At 52.9% G+C, this 22,995-nt stretch overlaps 1 protein-coding gene across 4 annotated transcripts in view; it reads right to left on the reverse strand.

Moving 5' to 3' along the window:
* LOC102459692 (NACHT, LRR and PYD domains-containing protein 3-like) overlaps positions 1-22,995 on the reverse strand; it is a 33,895-nt gene that overhangs the window by 7,164 nt on the left and 3,736 nt on the right. Inside the window, exons 1-10 of one of the 4 annotated variants that reach the window (XM_075908044.1) lie at positions 19,718-19,858; positions 15,638-15,724; positions 13,616-13,684; positions 13,156-13,322; positions 11,692-11,797; positions 10,850-10,915; positions 7,719-9,453; positions 4,428-4,514; positions 2,391-2,561; positions 1,407-1,574 (exon numbers count right to left, since the gene is read on the reverse strand). In XM_075908044.1, the coding sequence (XP_075764159.1) occupies positions 1,407-1,574; positions 2,391-2,561; positions 4,428-4,514; positions 7,719-9,453; positions 10,850-10,915; positions 11,692-11,797; positions 13,156-13,322; positions 13,616-13,649 (2,534 nt within the window). In that variant the 5' untranslated portion in view covers positions 13,650-13,684; positions 15,638-15,724; positions 19,718-19,858. Of the gene's footprint in view, positions 1-1,406; positions 1,575-2,390; positions 2,562-4,427; positions 4,515-7,718; positions 9,454-10,849; positions 10,916-11,619; positions 11,798-13,155; positions 13,323-13,615; positions 13,685-15,637; positions 15,725-19,717; positions 19,859-22,995 lie in introns of those variants that run through there. The other 3 variants (XM_075908042.1, XM_075908043.1, XM_075908045.1) reach the window with 3 other exon arrangements.

Raw genomic sequence — 22,995 nt, forward strand, 5'->3', positions numbered from 1 at the left:
CCGGCCCGGTCCGTCACACCCCACTTCTGCATTTGTAGTGCCAGTGTGGGGAGCAACCTTGACAGGAGCGATGGAGTCCAATTGTCTGGCCAGCCAGGCGACTCTGGCTGCATTCCAAACCAACTGGGGAGGCGCAGGGCTGGGAAGGCACCACAGGCTGGGAGGGGGTATAAAACTCGAGACGTGGTCACTGGAAAGCAGGAAGGGCAGAAAGCAGCAGAGTGGAACAGTCAGGAGCCCATCAGCTCAAGTCCCTCTGATCGAAGCAGAAGAAACCCCTTCAATGTGATGTCCACGCAGCCCTGGAAAGCTGCCAAATTCCTCCCAATTGGGGGTTGGCCACTGAGGTCACTGACATCTTGCACTGACCCCCTAAAAACCCTCTAAATCCGAAGCAACGGACGCCCATCGCCCTTCCTCCCGAGCTCCCACCACTCTCACTCCACAGTTCTGCCCACTGCTGCGCCACGCCAGCTCAGCCCCGACCGCTCCTTTGCAGGCTGCTGCTCCCTCGGGAAAAGAAAAACACCAATGACAAGCGTTTCGCTTCTTTAAATAGTTGTGGGGGAGGGGTGGTTTTCAGGCCGTGCTGAACGGACATCACCCGAGTTTGGTTCCTTGGCAGACTCCCAGGACAAGCGCAGCACAGGAAGCCTTCATGGCCCCACCGGCCACCGCTTACCTGGCAAGACCCTTCCAGTGCTGAGAGCACCAGCCAGGCTCCACGACCCACCTCGTCTCTGCTCTCATTGCCAGCAGACTGGGATAAGAGATGTCTGTGCGGGCACTGACTGTTGTGATGTGAGAGTTGTCCACTGGGGAGCGGACAAAGAGCATCAGAACTGAGGCTGTGTCTACACTGTGGGGTTTTTTTGCGGAAGAGGATATGCAAATGAAATGCTCATTTGCATATCTTCTTCCGATTCTTTTGGCGGAAGAAGTTTTGCCGCTAAAAAGCCAATTTGTCAGAAAAAAAACCCTTTTTCGCAAGATCCCTTATTCCTCAAATATCGAGGTTGCGAAAAAGGGTTTTTTTTCCGACAAATGGCCCCGTCTACACGGGGCTTTTTAGCGGCAAAACCTCTTCCGCCAAAAGAATCAGCAGAAGATATGCAAATGAGCGTGCCATTTGCATATCCTCTTCCGCAAAAAAAACGCAGTGTAGACACAGACTTTGTGACTTGAGTCACCAACCAGCCGTGGGGCGACAGTGACCTTTGGTCCCCATCAACCAGGACTGGATCCGTTCCCTGGGCTTCCAGGCATCTCTTCCCAGCCCCATGATGCTTCTCCCTCTCCCTCTCTCTCAACCTCTCCTGCCCAGCAGAGGGAGCTCGCGTCACGAGAGGAGAAAAGAAAACCAATGCGCGGGGTCGGCCCTGCGGGGTGAGCTGGGGGCGCCTTACCTGAGCTCGACGTGGCTGAGGGACGTCAGGATCAGAAAGTGCAAGTGTTCAGCGCACCGATCAGTGAAAACATTGGCGCTCAGGTTCAGGTGCCGGAGGCTGGAGTTTTTGGAGAGAGCCGAGCAGAGGCTCTCACAGGATTCATCCGACAAACCGGTTCCCTGGAGGCTGCAGCGGAGCATCAGACACAAACCTTAGCGACAGGCTGCAGGGCAGCACTGACAGGGGTTTCCTCCCTGTCTGGCTGTCTATGGCCAGCTGCCGATCTCCCCATCATCCTCCCTTTCCTGGCCCACACTGCTTTGCCTCCCTCTGCCTCTCCCCCTGCGAAGCTCGTCATGTATGACACAGTCAGGCAGGTTTAACCACTCTAAAGCTGGCCCGGGGGGCTGCATCCATATTAGCAGGGACACTTCACCTAATCTACTAGCTTCTAAAACCAGAAGGGACCACTGCGATCATCTGGTTTGACCTCCTGCCCAGCACAGGTCACAGAACTTCCCAGAAATAATTCCTGCTAGTCCTATAGCTGGCCGGTGGTCTGCGTGCTGGGAAACCCCTCCATTTCCACTCCCTGCTGTGCTGACAAGATCAGTACAAGCCTGACCTCTCTTTTCTGGAAAGCAGTTTGCTTCTGGAGCCCAGACGTAATCAGCATCTTGAGATGCCTGGGCCTGGGATTTCCGAGCGGTGCAAATGTAACTGAGCTCTTTCGTGGGGCAGCGAGGGGCGGATTGAGACCTCTCCCGTCCCTGGAGCAGTTTGCGCCACAGGAGATGGGACCAGCCTGTGGTGGGAACCTCACAAGATTCTTTGCAATCTTGTGAATCCTCGTGTCCGTGTCACCCTCTCTGACATGAACTGAAATGAGGCTCATGCCAGGACATGAGTGAAGGGGCAGCCCAGCACAAGTGTCTGAAGGGGAAAAGCAAACAGCCTGGAAAGCCCCTAGAGCAGAGGCATCACTGGCAGGCTGATACTTACACTAATTTTTGAAGCTTGCACTCTGTGGACTCAATCACCCTGGAGAGGTAGGAGAGGCCCCTATTCCCCAGTTTATTCTTCTTAAGGTCAAGACTCAGGAGGGTCCGGTTGTTCTGGAGGACAGACGCCAGGTCTGCACAGCACTCTTCCGTGAACATGTTCTTCCCCAGGCTAGAGAGCAGGCAAGGAGAGAAGGAGCCAAATGAATGCAAGAGAAAAACAGGAAAAGTTAAAGAGGAAAGCGAAAGTGTCAAAGCCAAAAGGAGGATGAGTGAGAAGAAAGAGGAGAACAGACCACAGGGAAATAAGCAGGCAGATCAGAACCGAGGTAGGAAGGGAATAAGTGAGACACACAATGGGAGAAAGGCCCAGAGGACAATCAGCCGGCCAGGAGGGAGGAGACCAATATTCCCTCCAAATGTTTCCACCCATGTGCAGAATAAATGTTATTATGTGCACCAAGACATGTGCCGATGTGCACCACCAGGAGAAACAGGCTGCCGACTGTGGGCACTCTGCTGATCAGTTGGGCGGCATTTGAATTTCTCCTGGGTGGCCACCTAAGTGCTCAGCTTACAGGGAACGCTGGAGGAGAACCATCCAAATGAATGACACACAGATGGCGATAGGATAAAGAGGCTGCTTGCAGAGAGGGCAGGAATCAGGATCCCCAGGGGAGGAATAAGGCAGAAGCAGAAGGTTACATTAGCCTTTAGGGAACTTTAACTCTTGCTCTGCACTTCAGAGCTACTGGAAGCCAAAGAGTTTGCATGTTGGAATCTGATTCCGTCTGCTGGACTCTAGTAGGGGGACCGGCTGCGATGCAACCAAACCCAGTCCCAGGGGTGTGTGATATTGCATGATCACATACATACAGTCAACTCCACTGCCATGGGGGAGGAGGGGCAAGCATGGTGAACTCGGGTCTGAGCTACAAGGAGGAGACATTGGGTTAGTCCCAAACTCACCCTGTCACTCCCTGGCCCTGCAGGGTCTAGCAGCCCTGTGGGGTGGCACACCAGGCACCGGGAGGTGGAGAGGGGTAAAGCACAAACCGCGCTACCAAACTGAGGAGCCCACTCGGCAGGGAGGAGAGCCAGACAGGCCCCTGAGCCAGAGGGAGTCCCGGGAGGATGGGTTGCAGCTAGGGGATGTAATAGTGTAGTTGATTAACTGGTTAATCGATAAGCAAAAGCTCATAGGTTAACGCTATAGACTACATGCATCTCCCTCCCACCACTAAATTTTTAGCAGGTTGGCCAAGAGCCCGGCTCAGTCCTAGCTTGCAATGGGTCCAGGACCTACCCCTGCTGTGGCTGTGTTTAGTGTATTAGGAGATAAGCAGGCAGGCAACGCGGCGCCGTCCTGGCTCATGCCATGTCTGGAAGCTCAGACCTCACCTGGACAGAGGCTGCTGCCACTCTGCAGGGTGAAAGGCTGCCAGTCTGTGAGGGGAGCCGGTTTTTAAACTGGCTCCCCTCGTGGACCAGTTCCAGCCTGGCACCCTGCGCTGCTCCCTCTGATACAGAGGAAGCAACGTTGAGTGGCAGAGGGCCCCGCCCCCAGGAACTATAGAATAGTCAAGTAACCAGTAAGAATTCAGGAGGTTAATCGACTAGTCAATTAACCGATATTTAACATCCCTAGTTGCTGCACGCAGAATGAGCAGCCAAGGCTTCGTTAGAGACCACAAGCAGTCGGGGAGCTAGATTTCACATCACCGTCACATGGCCGCAGCCAGGACACTGGGCCAGAGCTCACTCCACGGTTGAAAGAGCCGAGTTCCACATCACCACCACCACTACCCAGCTGCATCCTGCGGCCTCCCCAGACATCTCCCATCCACGTACTGAACAGCCCCGCAACCGCTCAGTGGTACAACAAAACCAAAATGGCCCAGGACCAAACCGCAGAGCCCCCAGGGTACCTCACCCCGCCATGTGCCCTGGCAGCTGGCCCCATGACACTTCAGCACATGAAAAACATTTGAAAACGAGTGACACTGAATTTCTCGTACAACACCGACCACGCAGTTACCTCAGAGCCTCGATCCTACAATTCGGGAGCACCAGGGCCTTGCCGATCTCCTTGATGGCAGGATTCTTCAGATAGTTATCCAGGAGACTGGGGGCAAACGGCAGAAAAAAGTGTTTCAGGCTGGATACAGAGACCAATCAGCAACGGCGGTGGGTTTGGGAGGCTGGACGCACTGTGCAAATTGTGCAATGGTGGGTTTGCGGGTTTGTTCAGTCTGCATTGCCTCATTTACCTCTGTGCCACACCCATCACATCTTTCTGCTCCTCCTCCCTATCCAATCCATGAGTCCTCTCTGTGCCTCGGGGTATGTCTGCACTGCAGAATTTTTTCAGAAAAAAGGGCCGTTTTTCCGAAAAAACTTCACTTACACCCACACTGCAATTGTGTTCTTTCAGAAAAAAAAATTTGAAAGACCAGAGGGGTTTTTCCAACATTGGTAAACCTCTTTCTACAAGGAAGAAGCCTTTTTCTGAAAGAGCTCTTTGGGAAAAAGGTGTGTGTGGATGGGGAAGAGGGAGTTCTTTCGAAAGAAGAGGAAAGAGGAAAAAGCACAGGTGTCCCAGTGGCCACTCCGTCCGTAGTAATCACAGCTTACATGAGAGATAGCGTCCATTCAGTGTGGATGCTCCCTTTCGAAATAGGATATGGCTTTTTCGATGCGCTTTGGCTGTGTAGACGCTCTCTTTCGGAAGAAGTTTTTTCAGAAGATCTCTTCTGGAAAAGCTTCTTCCAAAAGAAGCCTGCAGTCTAGACATAGCCTCAGAGTCCGACGTACTGGAGCTGACTGTGGTCTCGGAAGCTCAGGCAGCAAAAACACAGACTGTGCAAACGCAGCCCATGCAGCTACGGCCTCACCACTGTTGGCCCTTGTGCTAGATCAATGGGAGCCTGGCAGCCCCGCTGACGGGCCGCTGAAAGTTCTTTTGGCAGCGATGCTGGGCTAAGGCAGGTTAGTCTCCACTTATGCTGTGCCCTGGAAGAAGCCAGTAGGCCTGGCTCCTGAGTGGGGAGCAAAGGGACTCCACACGGCCCCCCAGCTCCCAGCACTGGCTTTGCACTCCCTGGGACCCGCAGCCAAAGGGAGCTGTGGCGCTGGTACCTGTGGACAAGAGTGGTATGTGGCGCTTCCTGGCATCCCTGCCTAGGAGCCGAACCTGCTGCTCGCTGCTGGGGAGCAAGGTGGAGACAGGATAGGTAGGGAGCCTGCCTTAGGCCTGCTGCATCACTGACCAAGAGCCTCCTGAAGTAAACCCCAACCCCAAGCTCCAATCCCCAATCCCAACTCCCCCCAAACCCAGAGCCCCACCCTGCACCCCAAACACCTCATCCTCAGGCCCCACCCCAGAACGCTCACCCCAGAGCCCCCTCCCACACCCCAGCCCCTGCCTCAACCCACAGCCCCCTCCTACATTCTGAATCCCGCAGCCCGCCCACCCCCAGCCTCTCCCACCCCCAGAGCTATCACTAGAGGGTGCAGGGCCCAGGACAACTCCCCCTCTGCCTCAGACCTTAGCCTCACCCCTCCTCTTCCTGCCCCTCCTCTGCCTCTCGCCCCTTCCCCCAAACCCATGCCCCTGTTCCACCTCTTCCTACCCCTGCCCCATTCTTCCCCTTCCCCAAATGCCCCGACCCCTTCTCTCCCGAGTGACACCAGGAGCTGGTGAGATGGAGTAGAGTGAAGCGGGGCCGGTTGTGCTGCTCCCCATAAGGCTTCCCATCCCCCTGAAGCGCAGGGTCCCCCCAAAGCATAGGGCCTGGGGCAACTGCCTGAAACCATCCAATGGATGGGACTGTTCTGCTCACACCTCAAGCCCCTGTCCCAGCCCAGGGCAAGTGGGTGAGGGCAGGGGAGAGTGAGACACGGATGGAGGGGGATGTAATGAGCAGAGGTGGGGCCTCCGGGAAAGGATGGGCAGGGGTGTGGCACAGGGGAAAGGGTGGGACTAGGAGGTTTGGTTTTGCGGGAATAAAAAGTTGGTGACCCTCAGAGGGCCCCGAAACCTGCTCTGACTCCCTTCCTGCCTAGCACCTCCTCAAACCCCCCTCCCTTGGTTCCCCTCCCGGCTACCTTTGCCTACAGCATGGTCCTCACAGGCTCACGGCAACATCCGGAGCGATGCCCTGCCACACACGGCACGGTGTCGCTCCACAGCTGTAAGCAAGCAGGAGGCAGAGCTCTGGGCAGGGTCTCTTTGGTGACAGTCCTCCCAGGGTGGGGTCTACCCATAGGAATACAGCCTCAGGAGCCTGCCCCCTCCCATAGGGCATGGCTGCTCAGGACCAAGGCTCCTGGGAGCCTCTGGGCCAGTTTGTGTGAGGCTGGATCGAGGGCTGCACCCCTGGGCTGAGTTCTCTGTTCACTCCCGCGGACCAGCTTGATACAGACTGGCTCAGGACTCCGGGGTTCTGCTGGGACTTGCCAAGGGGCTTAAGCCTTCACAAGACCATCTCCGGCCCAGAGAGCCTGAGACAGCCACGAGAGAATGAAACCAGGTCCAACCAAACGGCATTATGCATTTCCCCATCTCCTTCCACTTGAGGATCCTAAAATGCCCAATGGACACTGATCAGTGAAATTCCCTAGCGACCAGCCCTCCCACTACCTCCTGCCTCAATGTTGCTATTTTGAGAAGGGGAAACTGAGGCTCAGAAAGTAGGAAATGACTTGAAAAGAGTCACATTGAGTCATTGGCAGAGCCAGCCAAAGCCTTGAGCTTTTACCACAAACCCATCCTCCCTTGCAGAGGGAAAGCTGGACCTGAACCTTCGCTTGCACCGCAGTTAGTGCAAGGCGACTTTTCACCCTGCCACCTCCCAAAGTCTCAGACCTGAACCTGCCTTTCTTGTCCCCGCAAAGCTCCTGCTGAATCCAGTGGGAGTGCTGGGCACAAGCAGAACTGGGGCCCACGAAATGTTCCCTCTGATTTTTTTTCCGTCCATGTGTGGAATAAATTTTGTTATGGGCACCAAAGCATCTGCATATCTGTACCACCAAGAGAAACTCATGCTGCCTGCTGTGGGTGCTCTGCTGATCAGCTGGGCTGCATTGGAATCTCTATGGGGAGGCCACCCAATTACTTAGCTTATGGGGAACACTGGTCCCATGGACAAAGACAAGCACTGAAATGCAGCTTGCTCTGCTAGAGTGCGGCTACACTTCAGCGAGGGAGGGAAATTGCTCTGTCTCAGGATACTGGGGCAAACCCCTGTTCTTCACCACTGTGTTTAGGGGCCACTGACATGACCAGTCCCTGATTTCTTTAAACTTTACACACAACCTCTTTTCTCACCTCAGTTCTCGGACTTTGTGCAGCTCCGGGCTGAGTCTCTCCAGGCCCTCGTTCTGGATGAAGCAGGACTCTAGGACGAGGCACCCTATTTCTTCACAGCATTTCAGCACGTAAGCGAGGACGGTGCAATCCACCGGCATGAGGTACAAGTCTGAGAAGTCCAGCTGGGGGTCTTTGCCCACCACGTCACGCACCAGTTGGCTGTTCCGGGATTCAAACAGCAAATTGAAAATGTTCATCAGCCTCCTCTTCCCTTTGGGCTCGTCTCTGCTCTGCAGCTCCTCATAGTTCATTTCGCTGAGCCACCCAATAACTTGGCGAGTGGCCTCTGCAGAGAACTTCCCCGTGTATTTCTCCAGGGGCATCCGGGTGGCAGGATGGGAGAGCCCAGCCAGGAAGCGAGAGAAGATCTCATAGTCACCTTCTTTACAGGTCCTGGCTTTAGCCATTGTGTCTCTGAACCTGTCCTCCTTGTAATCCAGGTAATGCACAAGGGCAGCAAAGAACTCCTGGATGGTGAGGTGAAGGAAGGAATAGGTCACCTTGGAAGAGTTATCAGTTGGAGGGTTCTCCACCAAGAACCCGGTGAGGAATGGAGAAAACTCCACTTTGAAATCCCGTAAATACTTCAGATCAAAGACAAGAATGTGGTTTTTGATGCCATATTCGGCCAGCCAGCCCAGGCGTGTCAGTGTATCTCGCATGCTCCGGGTCTCAGGCCGCTCCTGGGTGTGATTGGCCATAATATGGGTGACGTAGCTCACAAAGAGCTGGGTCACTGTTTTGGGGGCAGACTGTGGTTTCCCTGCCTGGGAGGTGAAGCAGGGCTTCAGGGCCGTGCATGTGATCCAGCAGTAAGAGGGGTTGTAGCACAGCGTGTACAGAACCTGACTGTCCCGCACGTATGCAAAGGCCTCTCTGGAGACGCGCTCATCTTGGAAGAAAGTGAAAAAGTACCTTTCCCTTTCCTTAGCGAGGAAGCCCACGATATTGGCCACTCGGTGGAAGACACCAGCCTCCAGACCGGCCAGCTTGCTGGGGCGGCTGGTCAGCAGCACGGAACAGCCCTTCAGCAGTGTCTGTTTCACCAGGCTGGCAACAATCACAGAAATGGGCTTCACATCCCCAGGTTTCAGACACAGCTTTTGGGCTTCTTCTTTCCTCAGTGGCAAATCAGTCCGGCTCTCATCCAAGCCATCAAAGATGAAAAGCAGCTTCTCAGGGTCTTCCAGGACTGTTGGGAGCTTGTCCCTGAGGAGCGGATATGTCTGACAGATCAGAGACTCCAGACTCCTCTTCTCACCAACAGTGTTCAGGTCCCGGAACTTGAAGATGAAAACGAAGGCAAATTTCTGGTAGTGCTCCCCCACTGCCCAGTCAAAGATGAATTTCTGCACCAGAGTCGTCTTGCCCACGCCGGCTACTCCGCTCACCATCACAGACAGGGGGACCCGGCGGGAGCGAGTGCACCAGCGGAAGAGCCGGTCAGGGGTGATACGTTCCAGCTCGCTCTTCACTCTCCTCTGGAGGCGATATTCATTCAGCTCCCCCGCCGCGGCCAGGGCCTCGTGCTCCTGGTGGGTCTGCTTCATGAAATGACGGTCTGAGACCACCTTCAGCTCCACATAGCGGCTAGCGATGGGGAAAATCTCCCCCTCAGATTGCCCTGGGGTCTTGTTTTCCTTCATCAACCCTGTGAGATCGCGGAGTTTGGCCTTGTGCATTTCCTGGCAAGCTGGAATGCAGAAACGGGATGCATTATCTCTTATCCCATTTCTGTCTTTCTGTCCCATTCCTGACCTGCCCTGCAACTGTTCATCACCATATGCATTTGGGGAGAGAAGCACAGGCCAGAAAAGAGAGACTTCTCTTCTCCTTTATAATCTACAAGCAGACCTGGACAGACAAGCCCCTGCTCTGATCTCACGGCTCTGTCCTCACTGTGCTCTTCCCTTCGCCGAGGCAGATATTGAATATTTTCTGGTTAACGCAAACTTGCACTCGTGTAACCCAGAGTACGTCTACACTAGCCCCCTAGTACGATCTAGGGAGGCTAATGAGGGTGACCGAAATTGCTAATGAAGCACAGGATTTAAATATTTCACGCTTCATTAGCATGTTCCCGGGCGGTCTCCATTTTAAAAATTGACTAGCCCGAAGTAACTGCCCGCGTCTACATGCGGCAGTGAAATGGGATTCCGAATTAAAGGCCTAAATCGAATTAGCTGTTATTCCTCCTGGAATGAGGTTTACCAGCTAATTCGATTTAGGGCTTTAATTCGGAATCCCGTTTCTCTGCCGCATGTAGACGCGGGCAGTTACTTCGGGCTAGTCAATTTCTAAAATGGCGACCGCCCGGGAACATGCTAATGAAGCGTGGGATATTTAAATCCCGTGCTTCATTAGCAATTTCGGTCACCCTCATTAGCCTCCCTAGATCGAACTAGGGGGCTAGTGTAGACATACCCCCACACACCTAGTGTGGCTCACTGTCCCATGCAGTGGTACCTAGACCACAGCAACAGATAAGATCAAGAGCCCTCTGCAACCTAGGCTGAGAACCAGCTGGCTTTATAACTCAAGCTGTAGAGCAGGGGTGGGCAACCCAGAGCTCTCGAGCCGCATGCGGCTCTTTGCTTAAAGAACTTCGGCTCTTGGTAGTTCTGAACCGTGCACCTGGACTGCTCACGGCCGGCCGCTCTGCGCACATGCCCCAGTGCCTGGAGGGAGAAGCGTGTGGTGGCAACGGCGGCTCTGGGACCCAGGCATTGGGTTAGAGCTGGGGGTGCCTGGCTCTGTGGGAGAGGAGGGGACTGGGGGTGCTGGGCTCTAGGGAAGGGGAGGGGGACTTGATTAGAGTGGGGTAGGATGGGGGTGCCTGGCTCTGGGGGAGAAGGGGGGATTGGGTTAGAGCAGAGAGGCTGGGAGTGCCTGGCTCTGGGGGAAAGGGAAGGCATTGGGTTACAGAGAGGGACTGAAGCACCTTTGCCGGGGTGTCTCCTCAGACCACTGGAGAGCTGTCCCAACCCCAGTTCAGATCAGTGCCCAGAAAGCATGACTGAGCCCATTATTGGCATGAACATGGAGGAAATGTTGCTACAGTTACATACAGTTTAATTCCGTCACGGTACCTTTCAGTTCAGCTTCAAGCGTGTGTCCGTGTTCATTCAGGAGATTTTCCTTTAACAGATTTTGACCTAGAAGAGACAGAGCATGCAGGCTGGGCTGTTATGCGACATGGGTTATTGAGACATACACGGCCCTCATATCATCACATTGCACTAATCTGGGATTGTAGTTTTACCTCAGTCATGCAAGGCTGAGTGTCCCTTTGTGTGCTACAACTGAATCTTGTTTCCTCTGCAATGAGAGAGACCTCAGGGATCCTGGGTGCAGCTCCACATCGTGGGTAAAACCAGCTCCCACCCTGGTGCAGACCTGAAGCCGTGTGTCTGAGATCTGGACACGGCAGTGTTCCCTGTAAGCTGAGCGCTTGGGAGGCTGACCAGGAACGATTTCAATGCCACCCAGCTGATCAGCAGAGCACCCACAGATGGCAGCAGAGCTTTCTATTGGTGGTGCACAGCTGTGTGTGTGTCGGTGCAAAAAACAAAATTCATTCTGCATGTGGATGGAAAAAAATTAGAGGGAACATTGGGACACAGCCTTCTATTTACAGACCATTTGTTTGCTGTTCTCCTGCACTGTAGGAGCTGCTCTCCACCCAGCAATCTCTCTAAGGCTCCTTATCCATCCAAACGTGGTTCCATCGTCTGTACAGATTCTTTCTTTTCCCTGCTTGTGTCCAGTTCTCTGGCTCACACTCACTTTCCCCAGCTCTCTGGTCACCTGTCCATATGATTCCCTTAGACCACCCTGCCTGTATTGTTGGATACGTTACCATTCTGAATGATTTCATCCAGCATTCCATGGAGGTTGGGGTGAGCCCACCGACTCTGCAGAGCAAACAGACCCGTCCACAGCTCCAGTCCTGCAGCATAGCTCTTGGCCAAAATGTCACCCACTAGCCCCTCTGCAGCTCTGGTTGAGTCGTGGTTCTTCTCCCAGTCACTGTAGCCCTACACCCCAGAGGGACACAAGAGGTGGGGGAGTCAGAAGCCGCCTGCCATGGCTGCTAGAATGGAATCAGAAGGGTGGGGGACATAACACCCTATGGCCAAGGGCCACTGCTTAAAAGGGACCTACACAGCAGCTGGCCCCGGGGTAGAAAAGCAGCAAGAGGGTCTGCCGGGGCAGAGTGGGGAAGTAAAGGTGCCAGCATTTTGTTGTAGCAGAGTTTGTGTGTGACTTCCCATTGCATTAGTCCCCACATCAGTGCAGGATGGGGGCTGTGCTGCATTGGTCGGGGCAGGTATCGTTCATACAAAGCCTTCTCCTTGCCAACCCGAAGTGTCATTAGGGGTTAACTCTGTTCCCTGCATGCCTGGAAGTAGAGACGCATGATGAGTGGATGCCAAGGGGCCTAAAATGGAGGGACAGGCTGAGAGCCCTCTGGCCTCCTGTGACGGGGTGGACTAGGCCTGACACACTCTGCTGGAGGCCTTGCCCCACGCTGCCCCAGGGAGAAGAGCAGAAAATAGGTCCTCCAAGCAGTCTAGAGGGGCTGCTTCTCTGGCAGCCAATCAGGGCCCAGCAGGCTGATATAAAAGAAGCTGCTGGGCCAGGGCCTGGCAGTTCCTCACTTGAGCGCGATCCAGTCAGACCTGGGGATTGACTGGGAGGACAGTGTTGAGTGTGAACTGAACTCCAGACCCAGCGGCTAATAAGACTATAGCAATTACAGAACCCTGGATGGGGGAAAGTGAGAACTTGAACTCACAGCCCTGAAAGTGAGGGCTGGATAGAACAGTTTCTTGGGGAAGTGGCCCAGGGAGAAAGGTAGCAGCAGACAGCAGCAATAGTGAGCAGGCAACTGCTACTTATAGGGTCCCTGGGCTAGGACCATCCCCACACACAACCCCCAGAAACACATCCGGGACACCTACACTCCCAAAGACAGTTTGGGTGGAGAAAGTTGCGCACATGCCCTCAGTCACTAAGGGGTGCCTGTCAGAGGGTCAGCGTGCAAAATCTTGCACCTGCTCACTCCTGGGGATGCCTGAAAGCTGCAAAGTGGCTGAAGAACATGGTTTCCCACCAGACGCTAGCTGGGGGCCAGTCCAGAGCAAGAGATCTTACACTTAACCAAGAATTACGAGTGCATGAACTAGGGGGCAGATCTCTGCAACTTGGCTTGGGTGCTCATCTACACTGTATTTCCCTTTGCTCAGGTTTCTGGTATCTGCTGTTACACTTCCCTGGGCCTTCTGGCCAGCCCTGGCCCTCCTGCGTCTCCAACAAGGAACCCAACTGCACACACCAACTCCATGGGTCCCTCGAAGGTCCCAGAACGCCTGGTCAAGGAGCAGAGCCCTACCTGGGCCTGCTGAGCAGTGAGGACGCGCCTGGCGGTGAGTTCCTGCAGCACAGTGAGGATGTCATTCTCGATGACGTACACCAAGTCGGGGCGGAAGTGCTCACTCAGCCTCATCAGCTCCCCAGGGGTAAAATTACCCAGGTGCTCTCTGAAGGCGTGAATGTCACCTGTAGAGAAGAGCAGCTCTTAGGCACCACAGCACATGGGGGGGAGGGGGTCCATAGCCAGCCATGGATAACTAGCACCCAACCTCACAGCTACTCCAGATACATAGGAGCACTGCCTGGGAGGGAGTGCGCCACAACTGCGTTCCCAGCCTCTCCCTGCAGGAGGCGCTGCAGGGACTGGTGAGGTTACAGTTTCACCGCTATTCTAGTCCCGGCCTCTCCCAGGAGACGCTATTTGGGATGGGGCAGCGCTGCCTTGCTCATGAGAAGAGGAGCCCGTTGCTCTCACGCACCGTCGCTCACTGCACGCCGCTGGTTGGAAGCCATTTTAGTCACCCTGGGCTCTTGCGTCGCCAAGAAGTCTAGGGAGAGGGAAATATACATCAGAGACAGGCAACATCACTTCCGTCTCCAGGTTTATTGTTCTGCTTGATGGAGGAGCAGCCCTAGCCACAGTTGGGTAATTTTGCCCTTAAATCTGGAGTCTGATCTCTACGTTCTGTATGAAAATGTGTCCCCACCTCCGATTTTCAGTCCACAGTCGCAAAATAAAGCTTGAATTTTCTGACGACTTGCAAGTACATCTGTTAATTAGTTCGTGAGTTCTATTCACTCTTAAAATGGCCTCTTAAAAGGCTTGTCAATAAGGCCTGGGTTTTTTTCACATTAGGGCCCCTTTACATTGTCTTGGCTGTGTGCCAGCGCCATACTGAGTCTGACTAGATGTCCATCTAGCCCAGTATCCTGTCTTCCAAGAGTGGCCAATGCCAGGTGCCCCAGAGGGAATGAACAGAACAGGGAACCTTCAAGTGATCTCTCTTCTGTCATCCATTTCCAGCCTCTTGCAAACAGAGGCTAGGGACACCATTCCTACCCATCCTGGTTAATAAGTATTGATTAACCTAACCTCCATGAATCTATCTAGCTCTTTTTTGATACCCATTAAAGTTCTTGTCTTCACAACATCCTCTGGCAAGGAGTTCCACGGGTTGACTGTGCACTGCATGAAGAAAAACTTCCTTTGGTTTGTTTTAAACCTGCTACCTATTAATTTCATTTGGTGGCCCCTAGTTCTTATTTTATGGGACCAAGTAAATAACTTTTCCTTATTCATTGTCTCCATACCTGTCATGATTTTATAGACCTCTATCATCTCCCCCTTAGTCTCCTCTTTTCTAAGCAACATGGGGCATTCATTATGTTTACTGCCGAGGGATGTAAAAAGGCAGTAGAGTTATTGCAGAATAAGGGTGTCCACATGGGAGTTATACCAGTATAACTACAGTGGTAAAACGATGCAAGTACATTTCCCCATGTAGACAACTTCTCAGACCTTTGAGGATCATGGCCCTTAGCTACAGACTGTAGAAAATCAGCAGCGTTGGACAGCGTGCCCTCGCTCCCAAATGGAAGTGAATGTTTCTAGCCCGTTACCATTTGTGTTACATTGCAGAGGAAGGATTTAGAGCAGGGGGAATGGACCTTTTTTGGGGTCAGGGGCCGCTGACCCACAGAAAAATCAGTCGGGGGGCTGCACACAAGTGAGAAGCAAAAAAATAAAACATAACCTCACTGACGTGGCCCCGGACTGAGAAGGAGAAAGACACCCCCCCCCGCCATTCCCCTCACACACCACCGCGTAGGGGAGCCCAGGTTCGTAGATTTTGTGTGCTCCAGCCCTGTGGGTGGGGAAGGGCTGAAGCGCCAGCATGGACTCCCCAATGCTGGGGGGGAGCCCTGAGCCTCAAGGTCAGATCCAGGCAAGCCAGGGGCTGCATCCTGCCCGCAGACCTGAGGTTCCCTACCCTTGACTTAGAGCAGTGGTTCTCAACTCGTTTCAGTCCATGGACCAATCAAAAGAATTTCCTGGACCACCTCCTTTTTGAGACATGATAAAAAAGAGCAGACAGCGAACATTTTGGTTTGAAATTGATTTCTTAGTAACAGATTTTTAGATTCTCTTCTCACTGACAAGCTTTCAATGTTTGGAATGATACTTGATAATGCACAATGAATATCGCTTTTCACTGCAAGCCGATTCCTCTGTTTGGACTGAACGTGCAACAAACATGAAAATCCAGTCTGACACATATAAGTTGATGCAAATGGCAAAAGAAATCTGACTGCGTGTGCTGACAGATTTGGGTAACTCCCGGTCACGCTGGCCCAAAATTTCTCTATGGTAGTCACACCATGTGACTTTGGACAATGTTCCTGTGGACCACCGAAAAAGTCACCATGGACCACGAGTTGAGAACCACAGACTTAGAGGGTGCAGCAACCATTTTTACAAGAATAAAATATTTGTGCAATACCTCTTAGTGAAGGTGGCACTCCTGTCCCAGTTGTGCACTTTCACACAGACCGTTGCTGTGTCGGAGACCTTTTCTTACTCCAGCAACCTGGGAATTGAACACCAAAAAACTTGGCCGGTTCTGTTTAATGTACACATAGGCTACGTCTACACTGGCATCCCTTCCGGAAAAGGGATGCTAAAGTAGCATGTTGGAATAGGCAAATCCGCGGGGGATTTAAATATCTCCCGCAGTATTTGCATTAACATGGCTGCCGCTTTTTTCCAGCTTGGGAAAAGGCCGGAGAAAAGCGCCAGTCTAGACGTTATTCTCCGGAAAATAAAGCCTTTTCCGGAGGATTTCTTATTCCTATTCAACCTGACATCAGTCCCACCAAGATAATGGAGCAGCTGAGATGGGACTCAATCAATAAAGAATTAAAGACTAATGTAATTAATGCAAGTCAATGTGTATTTATGGAAAGTGGATCCTGTCAGATTAACCCAACATCTTTTTTGATGACATTACCACTTTGATTGACAAAGATAAGAATATTATTAGATTTCTGTGAAGTGTTTGACTTGATATCACACCGCATTTTGATTAAAATCCAGAACAATATAAGATTGACACGACACACAGTAAATGGATTCTAACTAGCTAACTGATAGGTCCCAAAAGGTGACAGTAAACAGAGGATCGTCCTCAAGCAAGCGTTTCCAATAGGTTCCAGTAGGGATCAGTTCTTGCCACTAAACTATTTAAAATTTTTATCAGTGACCTGGAAGAAACATAAAATCATCACAGATAAAATTTGTAGGTGACAAAAATTAGAGGAGTGGTCAAATAATGAAGTTTCTGACTCAAAGTGATCTGGATTCTCAGTATTTTGGGCACAAGCTAACAACAGGTGCTTGAATATTGTGAAATCTAAATGTATATACCTCCTGGAACAAAGAATGAGAGATTCTATCCTGGGAAGCAGAGATTCCAAAAAAGATCTGAGAGTCACGGTGGATAATATGCTGAACACAAGCTCCCAAGGTGATGCTGTGGCCAGAGAGCTAATGTGATCCTCAGATGCATACGTAACCCTTCTGCCTCACAGAGGGTATGTCTAGACTGCGGGGTTTTTACAGGATACCATAAAGTATCCCGGAAAAACTCCACCACATCCAGGGAACGCATTTGCTCTTACTCTTTTTTTTTTTTTTGCAGAAGAGCAAACACGCTCTTTCAGGGAGCCCTGTAGACCTCGTTCTATGAGGAATAAGGGCTCATCCAAAAGAGAAGGCTTTTCCACCATTTGGCCCTGTGTAGATGGGGGCCCCGTCTACATGGGGCCAAATGGCGGAAAAGCCTCTTCCAGAAAAGCAATTGGAAAAAGCTACGCAAATTTGTGGAGCGCAATTTGCGTCCGTTTTTCCAAAAAAGGCTATAGTGTAGACCTAGCCAGAGCTGGCAGCAACAAGGTCCAGGTTTGGTATCTAAAGGGTCCTGACCCAAAAGGGAGTTGTGGGGCCAGTGTGGAGGGGTCATTCTAGGAAGTTCACAGCACTGCCTACCTTACTGCTCTGCTGCCTTCAGAGCTGGGCAGCCAAACAACAGCAGCTGTTAGCTGGGTGCCCAGCACGGAAGGAAACACCCAGCCAGCAGCAGCACAGGAATAAGGATGACAATACTGTACCATGACACCCATATTTCTGTGCTGCTGCCTTCAGAGCTGGGCAGCCAGACAGTGGCAGCTGCTGACTGAGAGCCCAACTCACAGGCTGCAGCACAGAAATGCCATGCCATCCTTCCTTCTGTGCTGATGCCATGGCAGCCCTGCCTTCAGAGCTGGGCTCCCGGCCAGCAGCCACCTCTGTCCTGCTGCCCAGCTCTGAAGATAGTGCACGGCCAGCAACGCCCCCCCCCCCCCCCCACACACACACACACAACTATTTCATTGGCCAGGACCCCTACAATTACAACACCGTGAACATTCAGATATAAAGAGCTGAAATCATGACATTTACAATTTTAAAAATCCCAAACGGACTGTGAATTTGGTAGAGCCCTTCAATAAACATCACCTGGCCTGCATTTCTGTTTTCTTCTGTGTGACAAGATTCAGGTGAGGGGGCAGGAGCGGTGGGTATGTTAAGCAAGGGAAGGCATTGCCTTCCCAAACCACCAGCCTGGCCCCATCCATTCTCCACCCCCAGAACACCTGCTATAGGTGTATTGAGGGCGGAGTATTGCTCCCCCCAAACGCCTGCCCTCTCTGCTCTGAGGCTGGGGACATGCACTACCTGCCCTCCCTGTGCTGGGGTAGGTGGCGTGGCTCCAGTGGGGGCAGGGCCCGGGTAAAAGGGGCAGGGCTGGGGACCTCCCTTCACCCACTGCTCATGGAAGGGGGTGAAGGAAAAGCCCTCTAACAGTAGCCGTGGCCTAGCTTGAGGGAAGGAGGCTGCACTGGGTTGCCAACCGCCAGTAAATTCACTGACGGTCTGTAAAAAAGAGCTGCAGTTGGACCAGTCCGTAAAAACACGTAGAGGGCAGTAAGAAAACACCGAGCTTTGCAGTGGCTGAGGGGTCCCTCCCCCTGGCTCCGGGGTGAGCTCCGCACTGCAGGGCAGCTCCAGGAAGGCTACACTTCCCAGGGCAGGGCAGGGCAGGGCGGGGCGGAGAGGGGAATTCTGCTGGCAGGGCTCCCTCTGCCCTGCTGCTGGCTGGTGGGGGCTGCTCCTCTCCACCTCGAGCTTTGAACTCTTCTTCAGGGTCATGAGCATCCGCAAAGCAGCAACTTTTGGCGGGCGAGCAGGCGGGCGTGCAGCATACACCCCGCCAGGCTCCCCCCGGCTGGGGGATGAATACAGTGAGTTGGGGGTAACAGCCCCTGCAGGCTTCTTGCTGTTACGTCACAGCAGGGCAGTCAGTGGTGGCGGCTCCACTCCCAGCTGGGCGTGTGACTCCTGGATGTCTCCTCCCAGGGGAGGAGGAATGGTTGGGGCCAGGTGGGCTGTACTAGGAATAGGGTTGTGTCCAGGAATTGTAGCCTTCCTGGAGCTGCCCTGCAGTGCAGAGTTCCTCCCGGAGCCAAGGGGAAGGACCCCTCAGCCCCTGGCCAACGTGCTGAGAGTCCAGCTGCCTGTCTGGTGGGCTCCCCTCTTCTCCAGCCGCCTGCCTGTAGCTTGGCGTGGTTTGCCCCTTGGGCTGGATTTCACAAGAGCTGTCACGATCAGCTCAGCTGAGAGACAGGAGTGTTGAGAGGCACAAATAAACACACTGGATATTGTGCACTTTTGTCATTATCTTACGTGAGAAAGCGGCCCTGCAAAAGTTTGCTTGTCTGGAATTGTTTTCTGTTCTGTCCATAAAAATGGTTTTCAGCAGTTGTCCTCCCCAGTAGCAGCCACCTGATGGGCCAGCGAGCTCCAGATAAAAACACCGCTGCCCGCAAGGGCAGGGTCTGTGTGTGTGGACTGGACTCCAGTTAAGGGCAGTACTCGGGCGACAGCTCGAGTTCACACCGCTCTACGGCTGAGCCCCAAGCCCAAGTGCAGTCGGGATATTTAGTTGTGTGCAGCGTGGAGAAGGGGCACAGGAACAGGCTCAACAGGCATCAGCCTCGAGCCAGGATGGCTCAGACCAGCAAAAACAGCTGACCCCTCATAGGGATCACTGGGCCAACTGTGCAGAAACAGCAGCCTCCGTGTTACAAGGCCAAAGTCAACCCTGGCACAGGCAGGTGACTTCAGCAGGCTCCGGTTGTTTCAGCCTAGGCTGCATGTAAGTCTGGGGGCCTGCAGAGGGTCTGGCTCCAGGGGCTAAACCAGGCATGTTCTGGGGAACGAGGCTCCCTGGCTGAGCTCGGACCAAGATCTGACCTCTCCACGTGAAATGGAAAAGCCCAAAGACCCTGCCCCGCAGAGCCCCCACTGCAGAGAGTTACAAGCTGCATCTTAAGCCGTGTCCACTCTGTCACTTTCACTTTCACTCTGCCTCCAACCCAGAAAGCTGCAGTTCAGAGAGATTCTCCGCCCTCTTCTGATCCTAGCTCTCCCCTTTGGACAGACGGGGGGGGGGGGGAAGACCTCCAGAAATCCTGTCACGTACCTCGCAGGCTCCAGGGAGGCTGCACCATCTGCACCAGATGCCCCGAGGGCCCCCTGCACCTCGAGGCTGCTGGAGGAGGAAGGAAGGCCAGGCCTCGGAAGAGGGAAACCGCCTCTGTGCGCGCGCACACACACACACACTGGGCGGGTTTTTGAGTCGTGTGTAGTCAGACAAGCTTCCGAAGTGGGAAGGGCTCAGTCACATCTGCAGGGTGAAAGGACAGAGCCCCTAGGACTGGAAAGATCCCATTGTGAGAGACCTGCACAGATACAAAATTTGTACCCACAAAAATGAGCTGGGGGGTATCCACATCCATGGACGCAGAGACCCGTGGTAAATTTGTGGATAGCTGTGGATTTGCAGGGCTCTACCCATTGTGACCAGGATAGGACAGTGACACTGCTTGAGCGCCACAGCTGGCCATCTCACTGCAGAACAGGCACAGCAGTGGCACCAAGAGGCCATGCTGCCCTGAGCCAGGTCACCCTCTTTGATCCTTTAACCCTGCCGGCAAAGGGAGCCAACTGCTGCCAGTCGCAGGGTGGTGTGGGGGGGGGCACACTAGGACCTGGCCTGAGAAGCACAAACTCGTGGCACTCCGGACGTGTTGAGCAAGCATCCCTAAGAGAAGGAGAACAGGTGGCAGAGGCTGCATTTCTCCAGCAGCAAGGAGAGGAGCTGGAGGCTGACAAGGGATTCCTCAGTGCATCGTGGTCACTTTCTGAGGGCGTGGATAAATGGCAATGAAAATCTGCAGAGCGGGGACTTCGTCAGCCAGCACAATTAACATAGCGCTGCAGCCCTTCCTCCCACAGGAGTTCTGCATGCAGACGCAGGAAGGTGGGGCTCAGGGTACCCCAGAGCGGCTCTAGCAGCCAAGTCACGAGCTAGGAAAGTGGATGGTGTGGCTCAGATCTGTGCTATAGGGCTCAGCACATACTCAAGAGTTCATTCATCCCTGCTGCCCAGATCCTGTGTGGGCATCTTACATGTGATCCGCAGAAGCATTCAGATACCAATTTACAAAGGTATTTAGACACCTAATTCCCACTGATTTCTATGAGAGTTAGGAGCCTAAATACCATCGTAGACCCAGGCCTCCGGGTGGACCTAACTGTTCCCATGGAAATTGTAAAAGCTGCCATTGACTCCAAGTGGAACAGAGTCGAGCCAATGCTGAGCACTTTGGAAATCCCGTCCTTTTGCATATTCTTCTTGCATGTCCCTGGATATCACAAGGGATTCAGGGACAGGGGGCCAGCTCCTGGAAGCAGGTTGGCGAGAGCAAAGGTTCCGTGCCTCCAGCATTTGTAGGATTTCCTAGAAATCTCTGTTTGGGGTTTATTTATTGAACTAAGGAAAACTAAAAGAGATTTTCTGCCCAGCTACGTCTAGACCGGCATGAATTTCCGAAAATACTTTTAACGGAAAAGTTTTCCGCTAAAAGCATTTTCGGAAAAGCGCGTCTAGATTGGCAGGATGCTTTTCCGCAAAAGCACTTTTGGCGGAAAAGCATCCGTGGCCAATCTAGACGCGGTTTTCCGCAAAAAAGCCCCGATCGCCATTTTCGCCATCGGGGCTTTTTTGCGGAAAACAGTACTATGCTGTCTACACTGGCCCTTTTGAGCAAAAGTCTTTCGGAAAAAGACTTTTGCCCGAACGGGAGCAGCATAGTTTTTCCAGAAAAGCACTGATGATTTTACATGAGATCATCAGTGCTTTTCCGGAAATTCAAGTTGCCAGTGTGGACAGCTGGCAAGTTTTTCCGGAAAAGTGGCTGATTTTCCAGAAAAACTTGCCAGTCTAGACACAGCCCCCTTGTTTTGCTTCTTCCTGGTGCCTGGAGAAGGCCCATTGGGAGGCAGTTTTGTCGGGTGTTTACCATGGAAAGATGGAAAGCTCAAAAGATGAAATCTGCACTTCCCTGGTTTTGCTGGTTTTCCCTATGATTCCGAAATGTGTGTTGGGAGCATTCATAGCAGCAGTGTTAAACCCCTAGGAATCTGTCAGCTGTCCAGCAGGTATTTGAGTGCGTGCTCTAGGAACCTGGGACCCGCAAAGCTGTGATTCAACAGCGGATGGAAGGAGCGCAGGGCAGGGATATGGAATAGGTGCTTCCCTGCTAAACGATTTGCTATATGGATGTGCTGCACCATTACCAAGGCAAACGGAGCAACCAACATGTGCAGACAACTGAAGTGCTCCCAGCTGTGTGCTTGGCCAGGATGGCTGGAGCTCTGTTGTAAGAATGTGGCAGCACTGAGGCACCGCAGCAGGGACATGGGCAGCACTGAGGCAAGGGGTCATATAGTGATAATTTCAGACATCAGAACTCCTGCCCCTTTGGAACATGCCCTGGGACCAGGGAGGCAGAAATTCAGCAGCTTGGTTAGCTGAAATTAGCCACAGGGTGTCACTGTTGCTCCACATCTGAAAATGCAACTCTCCTGCAGCAACTTTGTCTTGGGCATCCTGCCCCTGGCCCTCTCCTGCTGCTGTGTAATTTAGGGGGGCAGCTGTTGCAGTTGCTAGACTTTATTCCCGTCCTTCTCTGACAGCAGCTGGTGAGACCAGCCACTGTAAGGCGGCAGCTGCAATTCTGGAAATACCCGAAAATTTGAGGTCTTAATGTCCATGCACTTGCCTCTTTCTATCCCAGTTCTGTAGTTGCCTGGCAAGTCCAACTCCCGAAGCTAGTTAACTTCAATGTGACAAAGCCTGCCAGAGGGATCAGCAAAACATTGAGCCTCTGAAAGAGTCATTCAAGTGGCAATGAAGCCATTTAACAGGCATGTGAAACTGCGGGGAATATACTGTCAGGCTTTGTCTGTATCTACAAGTTCAAAGCAAACTGAAAGTGTGAGCACAGTAGGTGGGCTGGGAGAAAGCTCCCCAGGTGCTCCATGTTTCTGAGCACAGACTCCCAGCACTGTAGCCTGGCTCACACTGGCATTTTACAGCACTGTAACTTGCTGCACCGGGGGAGGGTTTTTTAACACCCAAGCCAGAAAACTACAGCACAAGGGCAGGGATATGGAATAGGAGTTTCCCAGCCCTTGTGCCAGACCCCGGTCTTTCCCCCTCTTGGGCCCCCCACACAGACACCCACATGGTGTAGCCTTGGCCTCAGTTTCTGTTCTGGGTTAGGGGACAGAGTCTGAGTTTAAACATAATTGCTTTAAACATTTCATTGGGGCATAGCTGAAGAGCATAAAATCACAGCTCTATAGAACTGGAGGGAGCCTAAATCCTAGGCAGGGCCCTGCCAGACAGCAAGC

This window comes from Pelodiscus sinensis, chromosome 24 (genome assembly GCF_049634645.1).
Source record: "Pelodiscus sinensis isolate JC-2024 chromosome 24, ASM4963464v1, whole genome shotgun sequence".
Classification (NCBI taxonomy): Eukaryota; Metazoa; Chordata; order Testudines; family Trionychidae; genus Pelodiscus; species Pelodiscus sinensis.